The 25,914-nt window shown below is 41.8% G+C and overlaps 1 protein-coding gene across 8 annotated transcripts; it reads right to left on the reverse strand.

Moving 5' to 3' along the window:
- Positions 1 to 246: 246 nt before the first annotated feature.
- On the reverse strand, positions 247 to 25,192 carry LOC149731794 (uncharacterized). 8 transcript variants are annotated; one of them, XM_089885087.1, is made up of 44 exons: positions 25,033 to 25,192; positions 24,334 to 24,450; positions 14,751 to 15,044; positions 13,748 to 13,870; positions 13,263 to 13,498; positions 12,710 to 12,904; positions 11,978 to 12,160; positions 11,518 to 11,742; positions 11,163 to 11,201; positions 11,065 to 11,091; positions 10,883 to 10,990; positions 10,713 to 10,785; positions 10,459 to 10,509; positions 10,295 to 10,383; positions 10,191 to 10,226; positions 9,999 to 10,124; positions 9,758 to 9,811; positions 9,452 to 9,514; positions 9,347 to 9,382; positions 9,060 to 9,155; positions 8,727 to 8,789; positions 8,518 to 8,613; positions 8,341 to 8,454; positions 8,008 to 8,052; positions 7,773 to 7,863; positions 6,985 to 7,118; positions 6,536 to 6,589; positions 6,342 to 6,404; positions 6,000 to 6,035; positions 5,554 to 5,625; positions 5,453 to 5,479; positions 5,264 to 5,326; positions 4,853 to 4,954; positions 4,701 to 4,763; positions 4,587 to 4,622; positions 4,454 to 4,513; positions 3,998 to 4,060; positions 3,604 to 3,706; positions 3,348 to 3,406; positions 2,804 to 2,953; positions 2,356 to 2,573; positions 2,069 to 2,153; positions 1,742 to 1,854; positions 247 to 1,670 (listed from the first exon to the last, which is right to left on the reverse strand). In XM_089885087.1, exons 2-44 carry the CDS (start codon positions 24,416 to 24,418, stop codon positions 1,454 to 1,456), a joined length of 4,266 nt encoding a protein of 1,421 aa, XP_089741213.1. In that variant the 5' UTR covers positions 24,419 to 24,450; positions 25,033 to 25,192; the 3' UTR covers positions 247 to 1,453. The 8 variants fall into 8 exon arrangements, with proteins under 8 accessions (XP_089741213.1, XP_089741211.1, XP_089741214.1 ...); XM_089885085.1 differs by having other exon boundaries at positions 14,751 to 15,047; XM_089885088.1 differs by having other exon boundaries at positions 24,990 to 25,149.
- Positions 25,193 to 25,914: the final 722 nt, after the last annotated feature.

The following is a 25,914-nucleotide window of genomic DNA, read 5'->3' on the forward strand; positions in this document are numbered from 1 at the left end:
TTTTAATCTCTTTCGTTCAATCAACGTAACAACTTTGTTGACTAAGCACAGATTCTTGGTCAAGACTAAGCGGTTCTCATTAATCTTTACACTGAATCAATATTTAGTCAGGGTTATGTCAGGTAACGTTTTGTCTTGACGGTATACTTTAGTTTTACCTAGTGCTCCATGCTTAAATACTTATATAGGCTACTGCCTGAAAACCCGATGGTAATAGGTCAGACACTTAAATACAATACAAACATATGATGTATATGGGATACTTCATGTTCGTCTTATTCTTGATCGAACAAAGCGATATATTACAGCGCAGAGCCGCACCCCACCGCACATATTTACTGTTAATGCCACATAATGCCTGCTAATGCAAAGGAAGCTAAAAATAAAACGTGTTGAAGTAGTCACTGGATAACACAGGCCGAAATTACAAACAACAATTTCCAAGCGGTAAAAAGAAATTGGCAAAAGAAAGTGCAGATAACCAGTAAAGTTCGTTTTGGAAGCTTGGGTTGGTTCGTTACTCTAACCAACATTTCTAAAGAGGGCACAGCTGGACAAACGACTTCACCGCACGTTTGAAATTAAAATTATGCCAACCGCGTGGTGGCAGTACATTTGATAACATTTAGCGCCAAAACTTTGGGGTGTAAATAAAGTAAAAAAACATTATGCTGTCGGTGGTAATGGATGAAAACAGAAAACAATATAAGGCCCGTCTTTGCTATTGCAAAATTGATAGAATAAGGGGTTTCACTTTCAAAGGCGAAAGACTGTACATATACATGGGACTAACCGCGACAAACCAGTGACATAAATAAACGGCACAAACACGTATTAGCGAACGTGGCTGGGCCTGGTAGACGTAAAACACAAAAAAACAAGGGTTAAATCCGGAATTTCATAACATGAAGGTGTTAATTTGATATAATCGTTAGGTTTGGCTACATTATGTCACTCTGACCGTGTGTAACGTGTGACGTTCAAGTTGGAGTGAGCCATGTAAAATTAAGGCCAGGTAACAAAAGTTATAATACTGTAAGTAATAAGGCGGGTTGCAATATACATCCACTGACGTCGAACATTAACTTTCATGTAGTTGCCAGGCTCTGGCAACCAAACCAAAATAATGATGTTTGGAACGTTGCGTCGTAAGTGATTTATATACTTTCAAAACTGTTTTTACATAAGACGCCACCCAAACAAACTTTCAATGGCTTATGCAACTTATGTCGCTTTAAACTCGAACCTACATTTTGTAAGCAAAGAGGCAATATGGACACTGGAACAGGCACCGTCTAACACTTTGTAGAGAAGCCCAGTGCCGTCAAGATAGTTTTGGAAAGCGAACGAGAAATCAAAGAAATAAAAGGTTTGCTTAGAGTTGTTGGGATAGTGAATGTCTTTCCTAGAGGTGGGAAAAGTCCGCGTTAACACGGGCATGCCGCTCGCTGATTCATCTCTTGTAGCGGAGGGTTCGTGTACTATTTTCTACACAGAGAACCACAAAGCCGGACTCGCAACTGTATGGTTTTTGTGCCAACAATCTCCTGGTCGAAAGCGGTGAGGCTTGGCCGGTGACAGCTTTATGGTCGGTATACCATGATGCACAGTAGTGCATAGGGTTGAGACGGCCATCTGTGTAGGATCCGTGCCATACGAACTTCACTGGCCTGTAGATTGAGGCGATAAGCTAACTTACCATATAGATTGAACGGTAGAGGCAGAAACAATGGAAACTTACCATCTTGCATCCGTGGAAACTTGACGATTTTCAAACGAATAGATCATGTTCGGGTTGTCCATTCTGCCTTCTGTGCGGAAAAGTTCTTCCCATGACGAGAACAATTGCTCTCCCTAAATAAGATCAAACATGTTTAGAAATGTAATCAATGAAATAACAACATGCCACATTTAAGGGCAGAGATGAGGACTGAGTTATAGTTATACAGCCTCTAGGTGACAGTCACACTGGTCGAATGAGACGTACATAAGAAGCTTGAGTGTTGAGGTAAGGGGTCAAATCTGGCCATACAGAATAAAATGTCACAATACCTAAACATGAACTTACTCTTATGTTAACGATCGGAACATTACGTCTGTCTTCTCGTCGCACAATCGAACGAACGTTTTGATCTCTCGAGGAAAGGAAGGCTCTGTAGTGTATACAAATCTTAGTATACGTCGTAAAACTTAACAAACTTAATCAATTACAAATACAAAGGTAGTAACATATACTTGCAACCATTTGTTTATAAATTGTGTTCTAATGACTTTGCATTGACTGAACAGCATTGCCGTAACCGGTAGAAAACAACGCGACTCGTAGCGTGGTAAGAAATATAGCCGCGTATTTACCTGTATGTTCCTTTCAGACCTGCACGTCTAGCTTGCTGGAAGCATCTGGCATCGGCACCAACGATACCTCGTGTGTTTCCCCTCAATGGGAAGTTCAATGCAATCATATGGAGCGATTTCTGCGAAGTAGATACCACAGGGGTGGCTGCTGGTGTTGTGGTGGTTCTTCTGGTAGTGGTAGTAGTTGTAACTTCAGGAACGATCGGTGCCCTGGTGGTCTGTAAGATGATAACAGTTAGCGTTTGGTAAAATATCAATGGTTGGGTACCTTTGTTGGATGCATAAAACACGTTTTTTTTGGGTCAGTTTTAATACGAACACGCTCGTACATTTGCATTGAAAAATTCGTATCATATACATAGGCTTTATGTTATTACTTCGTTCTTTTTGTGATTACTTTTTACTTGTGTGGAACATTTGAGCAAGAATAGTTATGATTGGTAAATACCGTTGCAACTGTTTCTGGTTCCAATGTCGCGACTTCAACACGTGGTGGCGGTATGGGGCGCGACAACATTACTTGCCGCCATCCCAGGGTTGTCTTGACGAACATTTCTTCACGGTTGACGACAAATGCAAGGGTACCTTCAGCCGTGGTCTGCAGAAATATTTTTTTTTTAGTAAAAGCTGTTTTAAAATAATATAATAAGGGTAAAATTTAGTTTATAAGTTTTGTGGGACAAAACGGGTAGCGTCAGAACATAAAATACAATATTTCCCAATCGTGCTTCATTAAATAACAAGTTAACAACGCTCTTTTACAGTCGTGAAGACACGGTTATTTATTTCAGTAAATATTATTTGTTTACTACCAAATGAGGCGATAAAAAGAATGTAAACATAGGCTACCTTGTCGTCTACCAGAACTTACTCTATTCTACTTATAAAACTGTTTTAAAAATACCCATTGAGTTAATAGTATAAAGCCAACCGAGCTTTAAAAGTTCTATCACGTCATTGTTTAAATATGTTGGAAGTCATTATACGCCTACCTGGTAGTTCGCCTGCATTTCAGCGACACTTGGGAATGACGTCATCATTGTGTTTTCAACTGTAATGGAAATAGAAATTTAAACCTTGCATTATGGTTTATTAGGCTAGATATGAATGAACGAATGAAACGTATTTATCTTTACGTGGTGCGGCAGCGACAGTTGCTATATAACACGGGTGTTCTGTCTCACACACGTCATGATACGGTTTTTAGAAAGAAACTAATTTGATTTATTTCGTTTAAACTCCTCTTACTTAAAGCAGCACTTCTGGTGTCGTGTTGGTTGCTTCTGCCTGGAGGACCTGGTGGCCCAGGAGGTCCAGATGGCCCAGATCGACCTGTTCTTCCGGGTATGCCCTGGATACAAAAAGAATCAACGTTAGAACTTTAGATTGAGGTTAGCTTTCGCTTTCGATCAATATGTTTAAACAAATAGTTTGTTTTTTTGATAAAAAAAAACAAACTATATTTTGTTTGATAAAAAACTAAATTATATTTTTTGGATAAAAAACTAAATAATATTTTATTTAATAAAAAAAATGAAAAGAACAGTTTATTATATATTACGTTATGCCTGGTAGCAGCCACAGCAGGCTATATTAAAGCAGTAATGGCTCTCAATGTAATTAACAAGTTTCGTTTACATACCGCTTCTCCAGCCACACCCGGTGCGCCTTTACTTCCATCGAACCCGCGTTCACCTTTGTCACCCTAAAGGTAAACACAATGGGTAAAAATAAAGAACATAATATATAGTAAGGAGGGGGAAGATGGGGCAGCTTCAACACGTAATATCCAAATATCCTGATCGTTTTTTAAACAATTAACAACGGTATATAGGAGTCGTAAAGATACGGTTTTATAATTATTTGAATCAATTGTTTACTACTAAATGGGACGAGAAAATAGATAAAAAAATACTTTCTATCTTCTTTCACCCTGCTATACATTTTATCCACACGCTTTAAGTACACAAAAACGTGATTAATATGAACAACGAAAGAGGGGAATTAGCAGCAAAACGACAGTCGTTAAATGTGTTTGTGTTCGTAGGGGAACATTTTGTAAGTATATTTATTTCATTGGTCTTTGAATAAGTTTTACCTTTTCGCCGGAGGATCCGCCAAATATTCCACTGGAAGAGCCAGGAGGACCAGGTGGACCCTAAAGATTAAAAATGTCATGTTAGCAGCATGATAAAATGAAAATACGTCAATAAAAAAACAAAAAAACTTACCTCTGCACCGTCTCGACCATGTCTACCTGGTGTACCCTGTAAGTAAATAAGATTTAGTTTTTTCCAGGTAACAACATGCGAGATATAGAATGGATGATTATAATCTTAACCTACCCTGCGCCCTGGCATTCCCATATCGCCTTTACTTCCTGCAGATCCAGATAAACCAGGTGGGCCCTGTAAAAACAAAACGCATTACAAATAGCTCATTACCACGCCTTAAACCTCAAGCGATACCATTTATATTTCTTTTATTTTAAACTTACCATTGGTCCAGGTGTACCCGGTTCTCCCTTTTGTCCTGCAGAAAGCACATTTCCGTCAGGTCCAATAACAGCACCGGGTTCGCCCTTTTCACCTTTAACAACCTGTAAGAACACAATTAAATATCTCATTCTTAATTGTAGCAGGTTCGTATTCTTGCATGGCGGGGCAGTGACAGTCGTTTTAACACAGGGTGTTCTGTTTCATACACCTCGTATCTGCTTACGAGTTATCACTTTGTGGGTAATTGGTCTTTGTGGGTAGTACTAATGTATGGCTGACAACACAGCACGCCACTGGATTAGATTAATTGCCACAAATTTCTTGCCCAAGGACACTTAATGGTAACAACATCAATTTATAGCAAATTTTACAAACGTAACATGTTTAAATCCATATAATGATATACTTACGGATGTCAATGGTTCAGCGTTTGTCGTGGCAACTGCAGATGGTCCAGGGGGTCCGGGAGGTCCCTGAGAATTAATAACAAGTTAATAAAGATCAGAAGACGATATTTTGTATTTAAACATATATGTGGCGGTTTTATAATGTAAAAGGAAAGTTTGAATATGAATCTACTTTATTTTAATTTAACTTACTTGAGAGCCTGTATCTCCTTTCATACCCTGTAAACAAAATATAACGCGGTTAGTATTATCGTAAATAGGAGGTCAGGAAATTACATGTTTACATTATGTACCTGAATACCGGGTTCGCCGTCCAGTCCAGGTGTGCCTGCTGCGCCATCTCGTCCATTGACCCCTGGATTACCCTGCGGAAAATAATCATTATATAAGGGCCGAGAAAAATGGTGATATTGCAACTGTATTGACGCTATCAGAAACCGCTTCTGCGCCTTAGCTAAGCGTGTTATTTCAGCTGCCATGAGACGCTTGTTGCTCGCTTTCTCCGAACTATTCGTCTTAAGCTTAAAATCAATATTTATCTGAAATCTGCAAGCAGTAAGCGAAATCGGGGCCACGGGACTTCGCTTTTGTTTGACTTGAGAGGCAGCCAAGTGCAATAAGCTCTAGCGCATGCCGCTGTGTGTGGTCCGTAGGCAATTGTGCGTGCGAATCAAACGCCTAAACAAGTGTCAACTGGTCTAGCAATAACTAGACGTTCAAAACTGAGTGGGAGACCTACCTGTGGACCAACGGCACCGGGAACACCAGCAGGGCCCTGTGGATGAAAATAAAGGAATTGAATTATACTACGTCATTCGGTATATATTCGTAGGTAGGTCGTCGGCGCACAGCTTTGTCTAGCCGATCAAACCGGAGTGATTAATGGTTTCCGTGTTGGTGCTCATGTTAAAGCGTTCAGTGTTCTGAGCAGTGCTTGTAAGTGCTTGTGAAAGCAATCGCGAAAACACTGACCAAACCTTTACATCAAACACAGTGGCAACGCGAAAAACACACACTCGGCAAGTGCGAGCGAGATAATCCGGTTTAATTAAAACTACGGAAGAGACCAAATTGAAATTACCTCTGCACCGTGTTCACCAGATGCGCCTGTCATTCCTTTGGGTCCTTGAAGACCTGGCGGCCCCTAAAAGTAAAAGGATTATATTTTTTGCACTAATATGTTTATCATTAAACCAAGGCCGTTATAAACCGATTAGCGTTTACAAACAAAATCTGGTTTCTTTACACGCGTCTTATAGAGAAATATTCGCTTACCTGAGCGCCTTGTAATCCTTGAGGTCCTTGTGGGCCTTGTGGTCCAGCAGGTCCCTGTGTTTAAAGATTATTTTAAGCAAATCCTATTAGAGATAACTAAGTTTACAACAAAGCGTCTTCACAACCAACGTATCACACAAAAATAAGTTGTGCTTTAATCCACAATATTTTAACAAAGGGACCAAACATGCTACGTTACTGAAACATGTAATTAGATAAAATAAGCTATTTTCGATTCCCACAAAAAGCTACAGGTAAAAACTTGTCCGGATTAGGCGACCTGTACCATTTAAAGCAACTTCTTTATATAGAATGTACTATTGTAGCTTGTGCGATAACTTAGCATATAATATTCCATTATCCGATATTACTTTTTACTAAATAGGCAGAGAAATTGGAACAAAGACATGTACCATCTTACCCAACCAACATTGTTAACGGAGACTTACGTGAGGTCCTGGCAGTCCAGCTCTTCCTTCTGGCCCAGGTACTCCAGGAACGCCTGGGAGTCCAGCAGTAAAACGAGCAGAAAACTTTTTCTTGAATTCAACACTTCCACTGCCCTCCATTAGGTCTTCGTCGTCTTTGGGAAAAATAATGAAATTAACTTTTTGTATAAAAAATTGGGTTGGGGTTTTTGAAATTTTACACTACATTTTAAGATATTGTAAACGCTTAAAAGAAGGAACAAATATTTTGTCAATGGTCATGGTCTAGTGCTCATGTAATATTTTCTCGTAACGAATCAACATTCAAGATTGAGTATCACAAAATATGTAACAACGAAAAAACAGTCCAACGAATAGTGTTCGGACAGGTATAAATTTTGCTAAAATAGCATCAAAACTCCCTCAGAATATACACTTGGTAAAAAGGTGCATTAATATTTTATAAACAACTTAATTCACAACATGTGACTGAGCGGACTCGTTAAACTAAAGAAAAGATCCAGTCAGATATTTTATAGCGCATGTAATATTTATAACACTCTGTGTACGTGGGTAACCGCTTTGCACTCGTGCAATGACGTAAGACTTAGTCTGTAGGGACGATACCTTGCAAGTCACAGGTATAATATACAACGTAAAGCTTTACAAATTGGGATAAAAAGTGCGTTTTAAATATCCATTCAAAAAAGGATGTGTTAAAATGATAACAAATATAGTTGTAACAAAGCGAAACATTGTGCTTTTATAAGCGGTGGCATCGACAGATCATGAATTATTCAGTAGCTCACCTGTTGGCATTTTCGCGTCACTTTTTTCGCAAACACCAGGCAGGCCAGGTGGGCCAGGAAGTCCAGCACGGCCGTCCTCACCAGGCTCGCCCTGAGATAAGAAAATTAGATGAATACCTAAAGTTTAAATCATCTTAAAAAATGCATTATTCGCGCGTGTGTCAGTGTGCGCGGTTTCACGGTACGCGGCGCCTCATTATTTAGGATTTGTTTTGACATAATGAGTTCGACTTACCTTCGGCCCAGCCGCACCCACGGGTCCTGGAATCCCCATTTGTCCCTGTAATCAAAATAAGGATCTTAAAGTACATAAATAATGGGAGTAGCCGATACGAAGACGTTTGAAGGTGATATTTTAATGATATTACTTGTAAATGAAACGTTAGAAATTCGTAGCACACTGGAATAACAGAGCGCTATATAAAATACATATACATCCGTCACATATGAAATAATGTTAAAATGATGCATTCACATGATTGGTAACAATTGTTAAAACAAAAGTGCGAAAAGTCAAAGGAAAGGAGCGGAAATTAAAAGCGGAAGCAACGAACCCGGTTCTACTTACTCGGAGCTTTGTAACGCTCCCTTCCCCGCCCAAGCCGTTTCCTGTCGACTGAAACAAGTCATTGGAGCGAACGCGGCTATATAATCCGGCGCTATGGGGGATCCCGGTCAAATACTCAAAGAAAGAATAAAGGTAAAACAAAAGTATAAGGATAGGAGGGAAGTTTTAATAGATTACCGGAGAATAGCTGTTTCGATAGTTCATAAGGTGTGAAGGCCTCATTTTCGGCAGCAAATACTTAATATCTTCGTTTGGTCTCAACAATCGTAGAAGCTTTAGAAATAAGAAAGGAAAAAAGAGAAAATTGCAGAACAGGAAAGTAGTGGGACGCAAAACCAAAACACTTGGGGGAAATGTCAACAAACCAGGGAAACTGGGACACTTACCTCAGGCCCACTTACACCGTCTTTTCCTGCTGGTCCCTGAGGTCCGATGTCGCCTTTGTCACCCTGAGATAAAAAAGGTACATTAGTAAAAAAATAAGAATTTTGTTAATTTTTTCGTCAAAAACGAAGTCGAACTTTTTCATTTTTAATACAACAAAGAAAAGGAAAATAACAGCAAAACGACAGTCGTTAAAACACGCTATGAATAACAAGTATGGGAAAGAGAAATTCGTGGCAGTTAAACCCAAAACACACAACAATATTAATATGCACTGATCGTACATAGTGTGAAATTTAGTCAAAATATGAAATTAACTTATGTCATGTCAATACCTTGTCTCCCTTCTCTCCATCTTTTCCAACGCCATCTACTCCAGCTGGTCCTTGTGGGCCCATTGGACCAGGAGGTCCAGGTTCACCAGGCATGCTCTGTAAATAACTCGGTTTAAACAAATTTTTCATATATAAAATTTTAGCCCTTTAGTGCTAAATATTTTTGTTAGAATTTTAAAATTTTGACTAGGTTTCACAATTGAATTTTGCAACCAAACTATAGCAGCTACAGCAAACATGAGGCTGTAACAAACAGTTTTATAACTTAAGCAAGTAACTTTACTTACTGAGAAACCAGAGCCTTCCATATCTGCAAATGCGGCCTAAAAATTATAAACTTGTTAGTTACTGAACACATGGTGAATATACGACTTAGTTCAATGGATATTTACCGAGAATGTACCGGGTGGTCCTGCTGGTCCTCTTATTCCAACACCTGGAGGTCCTCTATCGCCCTATGTATATGGTATATAAGTATCAACACATGTATTTAAGTTTGTTGAACCCTATGCATCTATATATACGGTAAGAAGGTACAGATTGGACACATTTCATTATAATTTTGCGTCCCATTTGGTGGTAAACGGAATTATATCCCATTTTCATTCATAGTACTATACCAATCAATGTTCTGCAGTTTGGTAAGCTCAGAACAAGCGGAGTCGTGTTATAAGTTTAATGGCAGCACATAAGTCTACCTTTTCACCGTCTTCACCATCCTCGCCGTCGTCTCCGTCTTCACCGGGTTCACCCTGTGAGTACAACAGTTGAATGATTCTGTTTCAAACACCTCAACCCCGCTTATGAGTTACCACGTGGGTTACTTTGTGGGTGAATTTTAGTGACATTGTGGGTGAATTTTAGTAACATTTTTATTTTGAATGCACTACTGGAAATTATAATCATTTTGAAAGTCATGTTAAGTTGAATGATTTTTACCTTTTCACCCTGAACTCCAGGCGGGCCTGCAGCGCCAGCCGGACCGGTAACTGAAACAGCTTTGCCGACTTCTCCTTTTTCTCCTTTAGCACCATCAGCACCAGGCAGTCCAACACCTTGGCTTCCCTGCATTATTAATAATAGTTAAAGTAACAACTTATAAAACAAACGTCCTGTGCATTAATTACTCACATCAACGCCTGGAACTCCTGGTACTCCTTTCTCTCCCTGCATTACAAACGATTAACGATAAGTATACATTCGAATTACTTTCCATATTTCCACAAGCTGCATACCTTGGCACCAGCAGGCCCAGCGACACCATCCGCCCCAGGTAGTCCAACATCTCCTGGCAGACCATCTTTGCCAATTTCGCCAGCCTCGCCTGTAAACAAAGTATACAATATGAAAAAAAACGTGCGTTGGACACAGTTATTTTAAACTTGAAGATTCATCTTACCTTTTTGTCCAGCAATACCAACACCCTGTTCGCCCATCGGTCCTTGATCGCCTAAATTTAGTAGAGTGTAACTTTTGTGTCCAGCGTAACTTAAATTTACTAAAAAGTCTCTTTGAATCAACAAGTGTAACTGATTTATCCTCGCGTAGCGGGGCAACGACAGTAGTTATAACACGGGGGTTCTGTTTTACATAGCATGCCCGGTTATAAGAATTCCAAAATTATACAACAATACACATATAACAGTATCTTACCCTTCTCTCCTTTCTCCCCGACCCCACCTGCTCCCAAGCTGACTCCATCTTTTCCAGGAATTCCTGGTTCGCCCTGTTAATTAAGTGGATTCGGAATTAACGACTGCAGTTGCTTAGAAGATACAGTGGTCAGTAATTAGATTAGAATCACAACTTTAATCTTTCTGTACCTTTGGTCCTCGTTCCCCTGGGGGTCCTGCCACGACAGAGTCGGCGCCTGCTTCTCCTTTTTGTCCAACTTCGCCAGCAGCACCAGGCACACCAATACCATTTTCGCCCTGTTGGACAGATATATGTTACCAACCGAACTATTACAAGAAATAAACAGAAACACTTGGAAATTTTAACTTACATTTCGGCCGGGTTCTCCTTTTTCACCCTGTGGAAATAGCAACACACTGTTAAATCAATTCAACGGAAAAGTATACGCAAACATTCACCACCACTTACCTTAACTGCGGATACCGGGAACAAACCAGGTTGGATAATCTGTAAAAAATTCGTGTTATCAAATAAATGAGCGTAACACTGCCCCCAGTTACTGTTAATGATATGAACCCCCGGCAGGTTCGGTGTTATCAGTTCTAAATGTATCAATCAAAGTCGTTATCTTGTTTGAATTGTTGTGCAACGTGGTTTAAGTTTGCTGTTCTTAAGTTTCCACGAACAATGAAACCAGTGTCTCAGGTTCTACAGCTTACATTCTAGCAGCAACCACAACACCGTATTGAAGCTAAATTTTCAAGCCAATCAAATTACATCTGAACTGATGGCGCGACTCCAATACCTAAGTTTTGAAACTTACCCGATCGGAAGCTCTGTGATCCACGCTGCCTACGAGGGGCATACTTTTCGAGGTGGTTGGTTCAAAAGATGCTACAGTAAGCGCAAGTGTTTTAGGGTCGATCGGTGAATTGGTTGTCACTGGTAAACTTGCAGGCATGGTAGGTGGTGGGGTGATTGGCGCAGTTGTTGTAGATGGTTTAATTATCTTTTTCGCAACGATAATCTCGTTTTCTTCCTTCGGCATCTTTTAAAATGGTAGGCATGTTTATTTGGAAGAAAAATTCAAAACAAATACTACGTGGTAAATAACACGTAAGCTGGCACGAGGTGTATGAAACATAACAGCCCATGCAAAAAAGTTTTATTCATAAAATCCAAATAAAAATTAAAACTTATTATTTCTCTAATTTTATTTAAATTATCTTTAAGCTTATTTAAATAGGTGCTTCCTAACAGCAAAGAAAAGTCGAAACCCTCACGTCAATTAATTCTTCTTCCCCGCCTTCTTCACCGTCGTCAGTTCCAGCTGTTTCTTCGCTTCCATCACTATCGTAGTCTCCACTAGCACTGCCCTCGTCGTTAACTGTGTTTTCTTCCGTGTATGCACATGATGCTGATACAGCGGACGGGTTTGGATCAATAACCAGTTGTTGTAGCGCGCCCTGTAGATATTAAACATAGAGGTTTTGCTGTAGACATTTATCACTCCTAAAGAATACGGGATAAACCGCACACCCAGCAATATATTGGTTAAGTGGGCGCTGGCGTGGATTTTGGGACGGTTTATGTGCAAACAGGCAAAAGCAAGGTGAAGGAAAAGAAAAAAGGGTTTTCCTGTTTTATGAAGTAAAGTTGTTTTGGGAGTGTTCAATTTATAGTGCTGTCTGGCTTATACAGTACACACAAAGACTGTTTACACAGCAGTGAGTTTCAATGGCAAACAAGTGCTCCCCGCCGATAACCAATGCAAAAGGGCGCGAACAAATAGTTTTGAGAATATACGCGGTCACGCGAGATATACCATAACTCATTCGAAGCCAACGCCATTAATATTTGCTTGGCAAATACTCATAAAGGTTGCTCGTCCAAGAGCAAAAGGTCTCGGCGCAGCATACCAGAAAGCAGACGACCGTGTTTTGCGTTCACGGACAGGTAAACACGCGGCAGGACCAGCAGTGTACGATTGAATGCCGACAAACAACTTCACTTACCGTGTACTTATCCATCGGATATGCGACTCCTCTACCGCCCACGAAAACAGTTCCAGAGTTCCTAAAAGTCAAAGTTTGCGGATTGGTTCTCGGTATAGAATAGTCGCCATTCTTGATACAATTCAAATAGAGCTGGACCTTGTTAGCCAAAACCTCAATCCCAATTCGAGTCCATTTGCCAGCGAATGCCGGAACCTGGTAACATCCATATTAAACACACTATATATAATCTAATTACACAGATAGAGTTCTTTCCAAGAAACCTAAGGCATTTCCGAACGTGATCTAATTACAGTACATACTGTATCGAGAAAGTTATCAAAGCTAGAGTGTACGTCAGTGTTTCACTTACGGCAGGCGATTGCAGAAAGCGGGTATCAATTATTTAAACGGCACAGCTGAAAGTTTCATGAGCTGAGCCTCACAGTAACGTATACTTACAGATCGATGGCAAGTGGTTTCAGCCCAAAGAGCATTATTAAATCAATAATACTCTGACGCGAATTTCGCTCGTAGAAAAGTCTAAAATTCCTGATATGCTTAATCTTCTCACCTCCCAACTTGCAACGGTTTCCAGTCGCCCGTTGATCTCCATAAATAGAGAAATGATCATCCGTTCGGTACTAAACTCCACGGGTGCGATTTCCAGCGCTAATTGTTGTTTTCCGCCAGAAAAGTTATCGGAAACAGAGAACAAGTACCCTCCGTTCCTGCTTGACGGCCGAATTGTGGCAGAGATTGAAAACTCGGTTCCAAGTTGAGCGGGAAAGAATCCCTTCGTGGGAGAATCTAACAAAACGTTAATCTTGGTTATTTCCGCGTTCTCCGATATGAAACACAAAGGATTTCATATTAACCACAGGAATGTAGTCTATTATTCGATGCCGGGTTACAACAACGTAGTGTTCGTCTAAATGGCCATAAATATCGCTAACGGTCATTTTGAATTGATAAATGCGAAGGAAAGTGTTTGTACGCAAACTCATTTGGCATTTTCATTGGGATTCATTGCTTTCTATAGAAGTAAGTCCAGCTTACGTATTTCCGTTGGTTCTTCCAGTTCGATGGCCGCAACTCCCCCATAACCTCTAACAAACGACATGGTTCGCGGGAGCGGAGATTCGATCGTGGAAATAAGATCGATTTGGCTGCTTGTCGAACCTAGGAAGAGAGTTGAAGTTCGAGTTCTTATCTTTAAAGTTATGGGGGCAGTGTTTCGTGAGATAGATAAATCGTTTGCGAGTGTTGATATATTGTGTACTGTATATAATATGTTAATCTAATTCCACCGATTGGGTGAGGGTTATTTATAATTGTCCACATGCCAAATATATTACAGTCAATTATTCATTGACCATCTATTTGAAGACTAATCATTGAGTAGTCCTTCTCACTCATGCTCTGTCCTTTCATGCACGTAAAATCAACTGGCAGTTTAATGGCATTGGCAGTCAGTCAAGCCGTTAAACGCAAGCTCGATCATTAAACGTGCGTTCGTTTAGTTGGCGTATACGTCAACATATGAAAGGTTTGACTAATTCGCGAGCTTATACGATTTTTTACAATCGTATTAGAAGTATATGCCTACATCTACAAGATTTTATTTCTTAAACGAAAGTGTGAAATGGGTTATTTTGGATATTTGTGGTGAAATATTGTTTTGCATGAACCATGAACACCTGGGTGATATATTTTTGCTGTAAAAGAAATTTAATTAAACCCTAAATCATAGCCTGGTAGTTGTGCTATGTCAATCAGCGTGCTGAACTAACTGGGCATGCAAATTGTGTGGGAAAGCATAAGTGTGACGGTTTGAGGTGTTTCAGTGTGTTAGGTGATACTGCTGACAATGCATTGCTTGTCAGCGCACAGCAAGGTCGATTAGTAGAAAATCAAAACAAGGCATGCACTGCAAAATAACGAGCACACATTCACAACGAAAGTGCTTGGTCAATTAAGACACTTGGGCAGGAATTAACCGCACGTACAACACGAAGACTGTCGAGCACAACAGGAAGACTAACAGGAACACACAATACACCTGCTCCGTTGCATTTAAACACGGCCACGGATTGTCGCCTCTTCTCGTCAATGTGCTTGTACCGCATGTCGAACATTATGCAGACAGCGGGCACCTTGCGCATGCAGAGGTGCAGGCTGCGCAGAGCATGACAGCGCACATATGGCAGGGTGGAGGGGCTGACGGATGATTGGTAGTCGATGATGCAATACTCAATGTTGCATTGTGGGCTGGATGTCGCGGCCACGAGGCTCGGCTCGGTGGTGAAGTCATAAGCAAAGGAATGGGTTGAGGACAGGGGAACTCCCGTGGCATCTACTTTCCACCCCGTTAGCGCAAGCGTGACGTCATGAATGAGGCGAACGTGACGATTTAGGAAAAGGGGAAAACACCGCAATTTTGTTGGAAAGGGTATATGTCGAAAATGAGATGCATTTTCGAGAAAATTAAGCAGTGATTAAAAGCACAAGGCAAAAGCGCATTGTCATGAATTAGCAACATTTCCATTGCAATTAGTAAAACATTTATTTTTTGGAAGGGAGTTGGGGTTAATTTTAAAAAGTAGTTTACCACAGGAATAGTTGAATGAGGGGTTGGGGGTTTAGGGGGTGGAAAAGGGGAAAAAGAAACAAAAAAATGAATTAGTTTGGTTATATGAACAAAATTTTAATGTAAACATTCATATAATAATATGAATGCCAGTAGTTAACATTAACAAGTTATCACACGGAGGAAAAATAGAAAATAAAGGAGTACTTGATAAAATGATTGGTTGGGATATATACATTGTATGTAACAAGAACTACATATATATGTATAACAAATGGAATGTGCATATAGTAACTGGCCATTGCGCGTTTCTGCGAGCAAATTGTTTCACAGAGACTAGACGTAGCATGCAACATAAGCTTGCGATTTACAAATTTGCAGCCATTAACATGGTGTGAATAGAATTAGTGGAGCTAAATGCATGTATGCAGCAACCATTGGGAAATCTCCGGTGGAATTTTTAAAACCAGGAAGCTAATATTAAACCTAACTTGACGCTTACATGAAAGCCAAAAATTGGCGTTGGTGACTCATGTTTTTCAAAGCTAAATCTGGTTTCCGCGCAAAAAAATCATTCAAAAAAGAATGCGGGCGGTAATATTAAAAATGGAAATTCCGCACTTTGGCCGTGGGTGGCATTCGTATAATTGGGTAAGAGTGTGAACCTAGCGGCATCAAAATAGCACGTTGAATTAGCGCTGTTTGGGGACAACTGACCGGTTCTGTATACACCATGTATGTTTAGGTCAGCGAGACGTTGACAAAACACTTATCGTCGATGGTCAGTATTTACTGATATCTTATTTCAGTGGCCGTGCGAAAAAAACACGGAGCATCCGCCGCCGAATTCCATTAAACGGTTTTGTTCCTGCAATCAAAGAACTGTCGTCTTCCGCCCGAAGACAAACGCGTCGCCCAAACCACTGCCAGTGTTTCCGGATTCAAAAATCACGCCAGATAAAAGCGGAACTATTGGCGAAGTGGCTCGTCTAGTTTCACCGAGCTGTGTCGCACAAAAAATGCGCAATTGCGGTCGACACTTCGTGCTGCTTAGGTTCAGTTAATTTCGACGAAGTCAATCACGACATACCAGGCCGGAACCACTGACTTTATCACTGGGGCAGGAAGTGCTGTGTCTAGCCGTCGCTTTCTCGAAAGAACAAAACAATAGCCCGCCGGGCGCGCAAGAAAAAGGTTAAACGACGATCTCTCGTTTTCAGTCTTCGTTGGCGAAACGCTGTCGTCACAAAACCAACCGTTCATACAAATTTGACCCGTACAAATACAAGTATAGCAAGCAAAGATTTTTATAGACCAAGTTACCCAACACAAAGCGGGTGCACGGTTCACGTTAGTTTCAGCTAATTTGATTTAATTTAAGTCCAGCGTAAACGACACGTGAAGTATCCGAGTATAGACTTCCACGCATGTATTGTGGCTGAAGCACACACGTTTGTTCATGTTACTGGGACGAGTGTTTATGGCCACTTGAGTTCAAACAGAATCGACACTACCGCGATATAAGAGCAATATCCAGCCGAGTGAGTTATAAAGAGACCTCTCACACACCGTGGGTATTAATTCCTTCAAGAAGGTCCGGGTTCAAGAGCACGAGACTAATGCTCCCCTACTCCCCTTATACTTTCATTACCGGGTTCTATTTTGTGTAAACCAACCGTCTGCTGTGGAGCGACCGTTCAGGTTTAGTTGGCCAAGTCAACCGGAACGGGGGCCGCTAGAAAGCAGGTGGGGCTGGAGAATGGGTCGGATCATATTCCCGAAAAATTAACCGATTCCGAGGATTTTGCTGTTCGGTCGCGTGTTCAAACCACTGGTAGAGCGCATATTATCCATGGTGCCTAGATAAGAGTCACAACAGCAACGGAATGCAGGGTTTAGTGAATTTAATGGAATCCTGACGCGCGAGAAACCGCAGCTGGTATTCCCCAGTTAATGCGATATTGAACTCGAGACCCACGACGAAATTGAGGCTGAGATTTTGATAGGTATATCTTTCCCGGGTCTCTCTTGGGGATTACGTTGTCTGGCTTCATGTCATAACAACAGCGGCCCGCTGCAAACGCTTGGACTTGAAATCGTTGAACAAAAACAGCCGGTAAAGCAAGCAACATGAAATACACGAACATGTTTGAGTGATGGTGGCCAAAACAAATTCCTCGAAAAGCAACCTCGCACCGCCTGATAAAAATTCACACGCTTTAATTAAAAACAAGTACATGCGTGAAATATGCGGTGACTTTTAACACGACCTTCTTACGTCATCGAATTTCGCAAGAAACTTAACACTGTGAAAGTTTCGCGGTTTCTCTTTCATATTTTGCGGACCTTTTAAAGTTCTTGAGCAAGCCAACGGATCGTTAGTTGCGCCATATTCGAGTTACCTCACTGAGTTGGTGAAAACGAATCCTTTCTTTAGTTTTAACGACAGACCAAGCCAGGACCTCGTGCCCTTTTCTTGGGAAGACTTTCACTGGCGGGTAGACCAAAGAATATATTGTGTCGGTCGTGCCAATATACTCTCTGTGGGTTCGAATGTGGTATACTGTTCATTATGTTCTATTATCTGGTACGGCGAGCGAACCAAGTCCAACCAAATTACTATTAACGAGGTTTCTAAATGTTAAGCTCGTTTGCTTTTTTTGTTTTCTTAATGAAGCCTAGCAGTGCATAAGCGATAGAAATGTAAGTCATGTTTTACATTCTTGTGGGCGGGTTGTTAAAATTCGCCTACTCCGAAACAATGTCGACAAACAAGCACGCACGAAAGCTAATGGAGGCTGATGGCTTACAATCAATCCAGTTCAGTGGACGGCACCACGTCAATATTGACAAAATAACGACATCATTTATTCATTATGCACCGTCTGCAAAGCGCACGGCAAAAGAGCAAGTGCTGGCATACGAAGAGCTGCTGTGCTAAAACGCCAAACCATTTCCTGTTTAGACTATTTACACCATTAGCTCTGGAAATTATGCAGCGGTTGCTTGTTATTAAGCAAAGTATTCTTAAGCGGTGGGTTATTGCTTTCACAAGACCAGTAGAGTAGGACGCAAAGCGGAAAAGAACTAATGTTGGTTTCACGCAACGAGGACCAAACTCAATGCTTCATGCGCAATTTCTACCGCTGTTTCAACAAGATACCAATCGGGAGTTTTCATTTACATTGTCGAGTCGTAAACCTTTATTGTCATGTTAGTCGAGTGACGCCTTGGCACATGGAAGGCGAATTGTAGGTTGGAACAGACACCTTAACCATAGAATTTAACGCACCGGAAGAGAATAATCTCTCCTTAATAAAGCGACTTTCTCTATTTTCCGCACCAAGTCTTCGGGGAGAATGGCACAGTTCTCTTCGCTACAGATGCCGACTGTACTTTGCCCGTGAACCATTTATCCGATGACGTCACGTCTCACTCCACCAATAAGCGACGTCTACAAAGGCGACCATTATATCCGCATCCTGCCTCTGGTCGTCTTCTTTAAAAGCGACCTGGCTTTTGTATATTTAACCTATAAGACCGGCCGTGAAACTGAGACCACTTCCCTGCCAAAACACTGGCTTTACACGCGCCATTTCGGACCCAATCGTCCAGCGTTGACTTAGACGTTTCTTGTAACAGAATACAAAGTTGGCCCCACAACAGAAGATCGCTCGTGTGTCGCACTCTGGAAACCGAATATGAGGCACGACGTACTTCGTGGCGAGCGTTGTGTTTTTCGTGGAAACAAAATGAGCGTCACTCACGAAAGTATTTGATAATGAGTTTTCGCGTTTGGTGCCCTCCTCAAACACTATACGGTTATCGCATGGAAAGCCTAAATATTTATTCCTAACTTTCTTTGAAAGACTTGAGCGCGTGGGTGGTAACGACACAAATCAGAACGCCGTCGGTTCCCTAATGCTGTACGTCGACAACGAAAGACGGCCATTCGGCAGCAAGAAATACAATGACGTCAACCGGTAACAAAAGGCCCAGCACAGGGATAACGATCTCCACATAAAGGACTGTCAAAGTTTCATTGCGAAAAGGAGGGCTCGGTTTTGAATGTTTACGCGTGCGGCATCCGGTTTTAATTCATAGTCTTCGTCCTTTTCACGCCCCGCCAAACATCGAACGATAATCGGCGCCCTCGGCTACGTCCGCCACTCGTTCCAAGCAGAACGAACTATTCTCGCTTGACAACTTATCATAATGAACAATGTGTAGACTGCCGGACGCTTATGTGCGATTGGACACGCCGACTCAACAAACGGATTAATCGCCAATTTGCAGGATGAGCCGTGACTTAATGGGCAAAGCCATATACGCTAAACGACTGGCGATCGCCAATTACACGGCCTGAATAATAAAGGTAATGCTTTACAATGGCTGTAATCTTTCCCGTTACGTTTGAAGTTTAGATTTTGTCTCCGGTCATGATATAAACAAAAAGACCACAATGGTAACAATTATTTCTGTCCGTTTCGCCTAATTGCTCCGAGGTTCGGTGTGAAACGTCTCCGGTTGTTGCAACAGTTCCGGAAGAGTGGCGTAAGCTTATACAGTCTTTTTAAGTGGCATCTGCACGGCGAGAAAGAAATACAACTCGAATGCCGCTCGAGATTCGCTGATAAAAACAAGGATTTAAATTTTGCGTCAGGGCATGGGACTTCAAATGATTTTACGGTTTTGACTCTTGGGCTCGCGCCAGACGCACGAAAAGACAACAACTTCTTCAAATGAGGGTGGCCGTTGACTCACCACTCACTTAGCACCGTTTGTTGCCAGACAAGCGCTACCTTTTCCAACAGTGTAGGGTTTGTGGCACCGGGAAACCGAGAAGTGGGTAGCAAACCTGAGTGGTGCCTGAAAAGCCAGCAACAGCGGATTATTTAACCACAGCCTGTAATTTGGTCGAGGTTTGATAACGTCTCTCCGATTTCCCGTACTTGCTACAACACTCCAACGTGTTACAGAGAATATAGGGATGCTCATGCAGGAGACTTCCATTGGTGTTACTGCCATAGGGTTGTCCTTAAAGATAATGTGTTCGAGTTATTGTGCGACTGAGCACAAACGTTGACCAATGAAACCAATATGACCCTCGTTATTTCGAAACCTTAGACAGCTGAGCAACGTCGAGTGCTAAAAAAACACCAAATCAAACATGATATGTGCCGATAAACAGCCAAGGAAACATAAGATGAAAATTTCGAACGAACCGATTGTCACAGGCGACCGCTAATGTTAAGATTTCTCTGAGAGTCACACTCATGTATCAACGCCTGGAACATCGGGGCAATGGGGCAGTGAAGGTTTTGCGTGATCCGCGACGATAAAAATGCGCGGCCTTTCCACCGTGAAGGCCCCCGACGACTTTCCGACAATTGAACGGGCGACTTATTTCCTAGTCCCGTCTGCTGAGTCAATAAGAACCTTGGTAGGAATATCTATCAACGCTTCCCGAAAGAAGAAGCAGTCGTTAAAATAGCGTCGAGTCGACACGCTCGGTCGGTTCCTTTGTTACGTTTCAGGTCACGTCAGCTATGCACAACGCTGTGTGACGTCAACTTAGGTAATTGCAGCAGCGATTGCACCGAATTCCAGTAGAATCTTCAAGTTCGTTATACCGTAGGAGGTTAATTGGTTTGGCTCGCAATAAAGATTTTACATCTTTCGAAAAAAAAAACGCTTTCTTCGTTGCGTATTGCCACAGTCTGCGTTTTGATGTCGCTTTAATATGTTTCCTAGTGCGCTAAGGATTTATAAGAGAGCAGGCATAGTCTTTCAAATAAGTCAAGACCCTGGCCAAGTTCTCTGCCTGTTTAAACAAGGGTGGTCGGGCTAAGTCAGCAGAAAACACACAGAAATATTCCAGAGTGGGGCGGGTCGGTCGTTGACTGAAATCATTCAGAAGGATATTTTGCTCGGCTTCGATGCGTGAGTGTTCTGCGCAAGGCTGTAATGTTCACTCTGAACGCACACCATCGAACCGCAAGAGCTCTTCTGTTTCTAAAACCAGGGCGGACAAGACAACTTGAAAAAGATTTCACTTAGGATCTAATGGAAAAAGTCAAATCCAGCGTCTCTCAAAACGAAGTAACAATTGTGAATAATTTTAATACCTGTATGTAACGTATAGTGTTCCACAAATGTAGACAGGCGTAGCATATGTTGCATGTGGTATATCTTGAACGATAGCAGTCATTGCCCGAGGGGCTGCACAACACACAAACTAGTCACACTGAAACGCGCCTGTGGTTTTCCCGTTCCATTCTTCATACGGATGCGCGTCATTCCAACAAACGAATAGAGTTAATAGTAATATCTGGTCAAACTACTAGAGGCTATTCGTAAACGCGGTACAAATATGGCAAACAGGTGAATAAGAACATCTTGGTATCAGCGGAAGAAACACTTTGGTGTCGAAATAGAAATCAACAGCGCGAGTCCGGTGCGTCAGAATACGTCACAAAGCGGCATTGTGTTTGTTTATGACGACATACTGAGAAGCGGGCCAATAAGAAGTAAGTGAAAAGTTCCCCAGACGACAAAGTAAAGATGCTTGCTCCTAATCGTCTGTTTAATCCAATCAAGCAAAGGAGCGTGAAATCATAACCCAGATAACTGTCAGCAATCGCGACAGCAGGGAACAGCATCGGGTTGTAGTGACGGGAGTTGTCTTTTGAAGGTGTCATGGCCTGCTATAAACATGTCACTGGGTTATAAACATGTCACATAATGTGTCTGAATCTGAAGAATCTTTCATCATGGGCCAATCATCAGGCTGTTGTTGTTAAACACGCGCATAAGGTAAATTGTCTTGTATCTCAAGAGAAATATGTGATAACATGCTGTTACCGACGAAGAGTGTATTTGTTCAGTTATCGTAAAACCAGACATGCTACCGACTCGATATCCTGTCGAATATGTAGCCATGGCGATATGTTGCTTTTCCCAGGCAGGAGGGTCGTCGCTTTACATTGTAGTTTGGTTTGTTGATCCAGCGGTGTCGCGATTGGACTTGAATAACGTTAATTAGATTGTGGGTGTGTTCGAACACAACGCGACAGAACGCCTAAGGTGGATCGATAAACAAACCATTGTGGAGAGATCAGTGCTTGACACATTACACTAAAAGGGTCGAGCCTATGTATTTTTGTGTGGGACTTCTTTCCGGAATACGATAGGCCTCATTCATTGTTAGCAAGCGAAAAAAATCGGACCATTACATGGTAGGATTACCACGCTTACAAGACCCCTACACTTAGCTTGACAGGTAAAAACGCTATCAGCGTAAAATTTTGCGAGTGTTTCTCCCATACAATTTGCTTAAGTATCGCAAAATTACACGACAGGGCTCTTTACGATTGCCAATAATCTGCGAAAGTATTTCTATTCTAGCTTTTCGGCGCTTTGTAAACGTAACGCAGGTATAGAAGGAATTTTAATCTCTCATTATAGACAGTAGAATACTACAACCTTGCTTTAATCTGCAAGCGGCCACGAGCAGTAACTCGATATTCTGACCCAACCGCGGCCGTCTACCGACAGTCAATGCACCGAATTTGGGCACGACAACAAAACAGATCCTATGTTTCAATGCAATCGTTACTGAGAAGCCGAAGTGTCCGTTTCGCCCGGAAAACTCGGCTAAAATCAGACAAAGCTTAATTAAATCCGAGCCAGATGCGAATCTCGCTATAGACAACGATCTAAGAGGTCAGTTAGGCAGCTGACGACCAGTGTCGTATGACCACCAGTCTGTAGGGATGTCGCGGCGTTGGTCATGAAATACGTCACCCACATATGTTAAAGATAATCGACAATTTACTGAGGCTATAAATGGTTTAAAGGGTGGGTAACAGTATTTATGACTATATTTATGAGTTATCATGCTTTAATGGTTAAACCGAACCAAGTTAAATATCCGAACAAACATAACCGCTGCTGCATCAATTTAAGTCAAGGCTTATCAGATACTTGAATCGTTGACTTGTAAATACCCCGTGAAAGCCTCCCAAAGTGTTTGAAGAAGCACAGCGACATTCGAGATAAGGTCGCCGCAGTGCAACGTCACAAGCTGGCTAATTGTCGCCTCAATCGCCCGCTTCGAATAATCAAAGGTGCTTGATGCCTTATCGGGTTCGCTTGATCGTCGCCTGAAGCCACTCACGCGTGACACTTCCCGAACGGATTACAGCACTGCCCCAGCGGGAACACGAAGCGTTAAAGTGGTGCAGCCGAAGCCAAAGCAGGCTTGCGAACCCAGATTATCACCGCTGCGAATCTTTCAGGTAAACAGGGTAACTTGGTGGAGGAAAATACACCATGCGGTCGGTCGTTAGTGAGATTGTCATCTGAACTGCTCGTGACGAAATTACGCGACATAACAACGCTAGACGACGAGATGCAATAACGTGACCCCGGCAGTAAAGCCAGAGAAGCGCGTACCAGATATTTTAAAGTTTACCCAAATAATAGAAACCTGTCATTACTCTAGAGACGTGGGATTAGGACCGGGTGACCCGACATCGTTCGGCGCACATGCCACCGCTTACCGACAACGATTTAACCATTGTGTAGAGTTATGGGGCAAGCGAATTTCAACGGAGACTTATCGCCATCTGACCCATGGAATGAAACTATCAGCGCTTAACAAAGGAGACGGTGCGTACAACCTCAAGTCAAAATAACCTCTCTATTGTATATTACCTACACACCTAGATCCAAGAATATCAGTGACGAAACCGACCAGGAACGCACTACTCGGTAACAATGAACAGACACAACAAATTCAAAAAGCTCCTCGCTCGTATTAAGATGAGCACGTCCGACCGGAAAGCTAAAAATACCCGACGACTCGATAATTCGGCACTTTTGCCAACAAACCCGACAGCAAATCGCGAAATCGAACTGTTATCACAACAAGGTCAAATAAGCGGCTGGGCAAACGTGCAAGCATATACGGCGAAAATTATAACTATATGTACGGTTTAAGAATTTGTCAACGACGTATTTATAGTAACTTCAGCCTAACGTGCAGACTTACCGAGTGAAGGACCATCTCCGGCTCCTTGTGCTTGCCCATGCTTCACCACACACAGCAAGCTGATAGCCAGTATTACCAACTTCATGGTTACGTCACTGGCTCTTACGTCACAGCGAACTGCGGAAAAGGAAATTGAATGTAAATGTTAGAAAGTGACAAGATGCGCTCACGGTGTGAACTGTAGCGCAAACAGAAATCCTCATATTCTACGTTTGACCCAAAAGATGAAATTTCGAAGTATTGGTAAAAAATAGTTTAGATCGTATATGATGGTTTAAACTGAATTGAAATAAAAGGGGCAGTGAGTTGACGAAGTTAATGATTAATACGCGTCTAATCAAACCCAGCCAGCACCAATCTCATTTCAACATCACGTAATGTCTGTCGTTACAATATCCCAGATTCTTGCACCTGGTGGGTAAGAGTTGCGGTATGCGGGTCGGGTTTATTGTACACAAACATGAACAAAAGTTTTGTCGATTGTGTTTAGTGACAAAATCCAGGCCTTGTTTTCGAGCAAACAAGCGTACGCGCCAACAGGAACAACCGGTATAGAATTTTGATCGAATACAAACAACCGCGCACGATTCTCCGCGATAATATTTAACTGTTACTAAGCTACAACGACGTGGGAACAAAAATTGGGATTAATTTACATTAGATCAAGGTCTTCCGGTGGCTGTGTCGACTCTTTCCTACCTTTAAACACGCCGCAGTATCTTGTGTTTATTAACTCCTGGTAGGGCAAGTTTCCGGTGTTTTGATTCAGCTCAACTTGTACTTGGCAAGCCTAACTCACTGGGGAAACAAAAATAACGGTTACCGGTCATGGTACCTATCCGTCGCTAAAATTAGAACCATAACGGTGGCCACCACGGAAGACAGGAAAACGTTAAAATTATAACCTGTTCTATCCTCGCATCCTTCCCTACCGTGTTATTAAACTGACGTTGACTGACACTGCTGCATCGATATATGGGCAGTTGACCAAACTTTACAACAATAACATTGTTTGGCAATTGGAACAATCTCAGTATCATACAACAAAAAATCTCTTGCGCACATAACGGATGTAGGTGAGATAAACAACCTGCCACGAATGTTTGAGAAGCAAGACTCAACTATCTGGGAAAACCAGCGATCAGTTATTGCCACAACTTCGTTCCACATTGCTTGTTCTAGCGAATCTAGCCTATTTCACTATATACTTCATTACCAACGTTTCGAAAAAATCAAAGTTTTCTGAAACTAGAATGACATCACTGAGTTATTTCAATGTAGCAAGTGACCGTAGGTTGACATATTAAGCTTACTAGGAATCGAAAGGCCGATTTCTAAAATTTATCAACAAAGTCATACCCTTTAGCTATACGTGACCGAAAGAATTGAGCCAGCATGCCCCAATCAAGATACTTATATGGTAACAACTGTCATTGAAACCTAATTCCTACTACGACAATAACTGCAACATACGAAGTCGCCAATTAATTGGAAACCCTTCGCTTGTAGAAAACTGACGTCGTCTTCTCGTCATTGCTTGCCTCTCTTATGACGTAGAACAAAGGCGTTCTAGCAACGACC

The sequence above is a fragment of the Ciona robusta genome, chromosome 9 (genome assembly GCF_009617815.1).
Source record: "Ciona robusta chromosome 9, ASM961781v2".
In the NCBI taxonomy this organism is placed as follows: domain Eukaryota; kingdom Metazoa; phylum Chordata; class Ascidiacea; order Phlebobranchia; family Cionidae; genus Ciona; species Ciona robusta.

Coding starts and splice junctions, on each gene's coding strand:
- LOC149731794 (XM_089885085.1), bottom strand. CDS start 24,418: ATGAAGTTGGTAATACTGGCTATCAGCTTGCTGTGTGTGGTGAAGCAT. Junction 6,590..6,984: donor CTGGACTGCCAGGACCTCAC/GTAAGTCTCCGT, acceptor CTTTAAACACAG/GGACCTGCTGGACCACAAGG. Junction 5,327..5,452: donor AAGGAGATACAGGCTCTCAA/GTAAGTTAAATT, acceptor ATTAATTCTCAG/GGACCTCCCGGACCCCCTGG.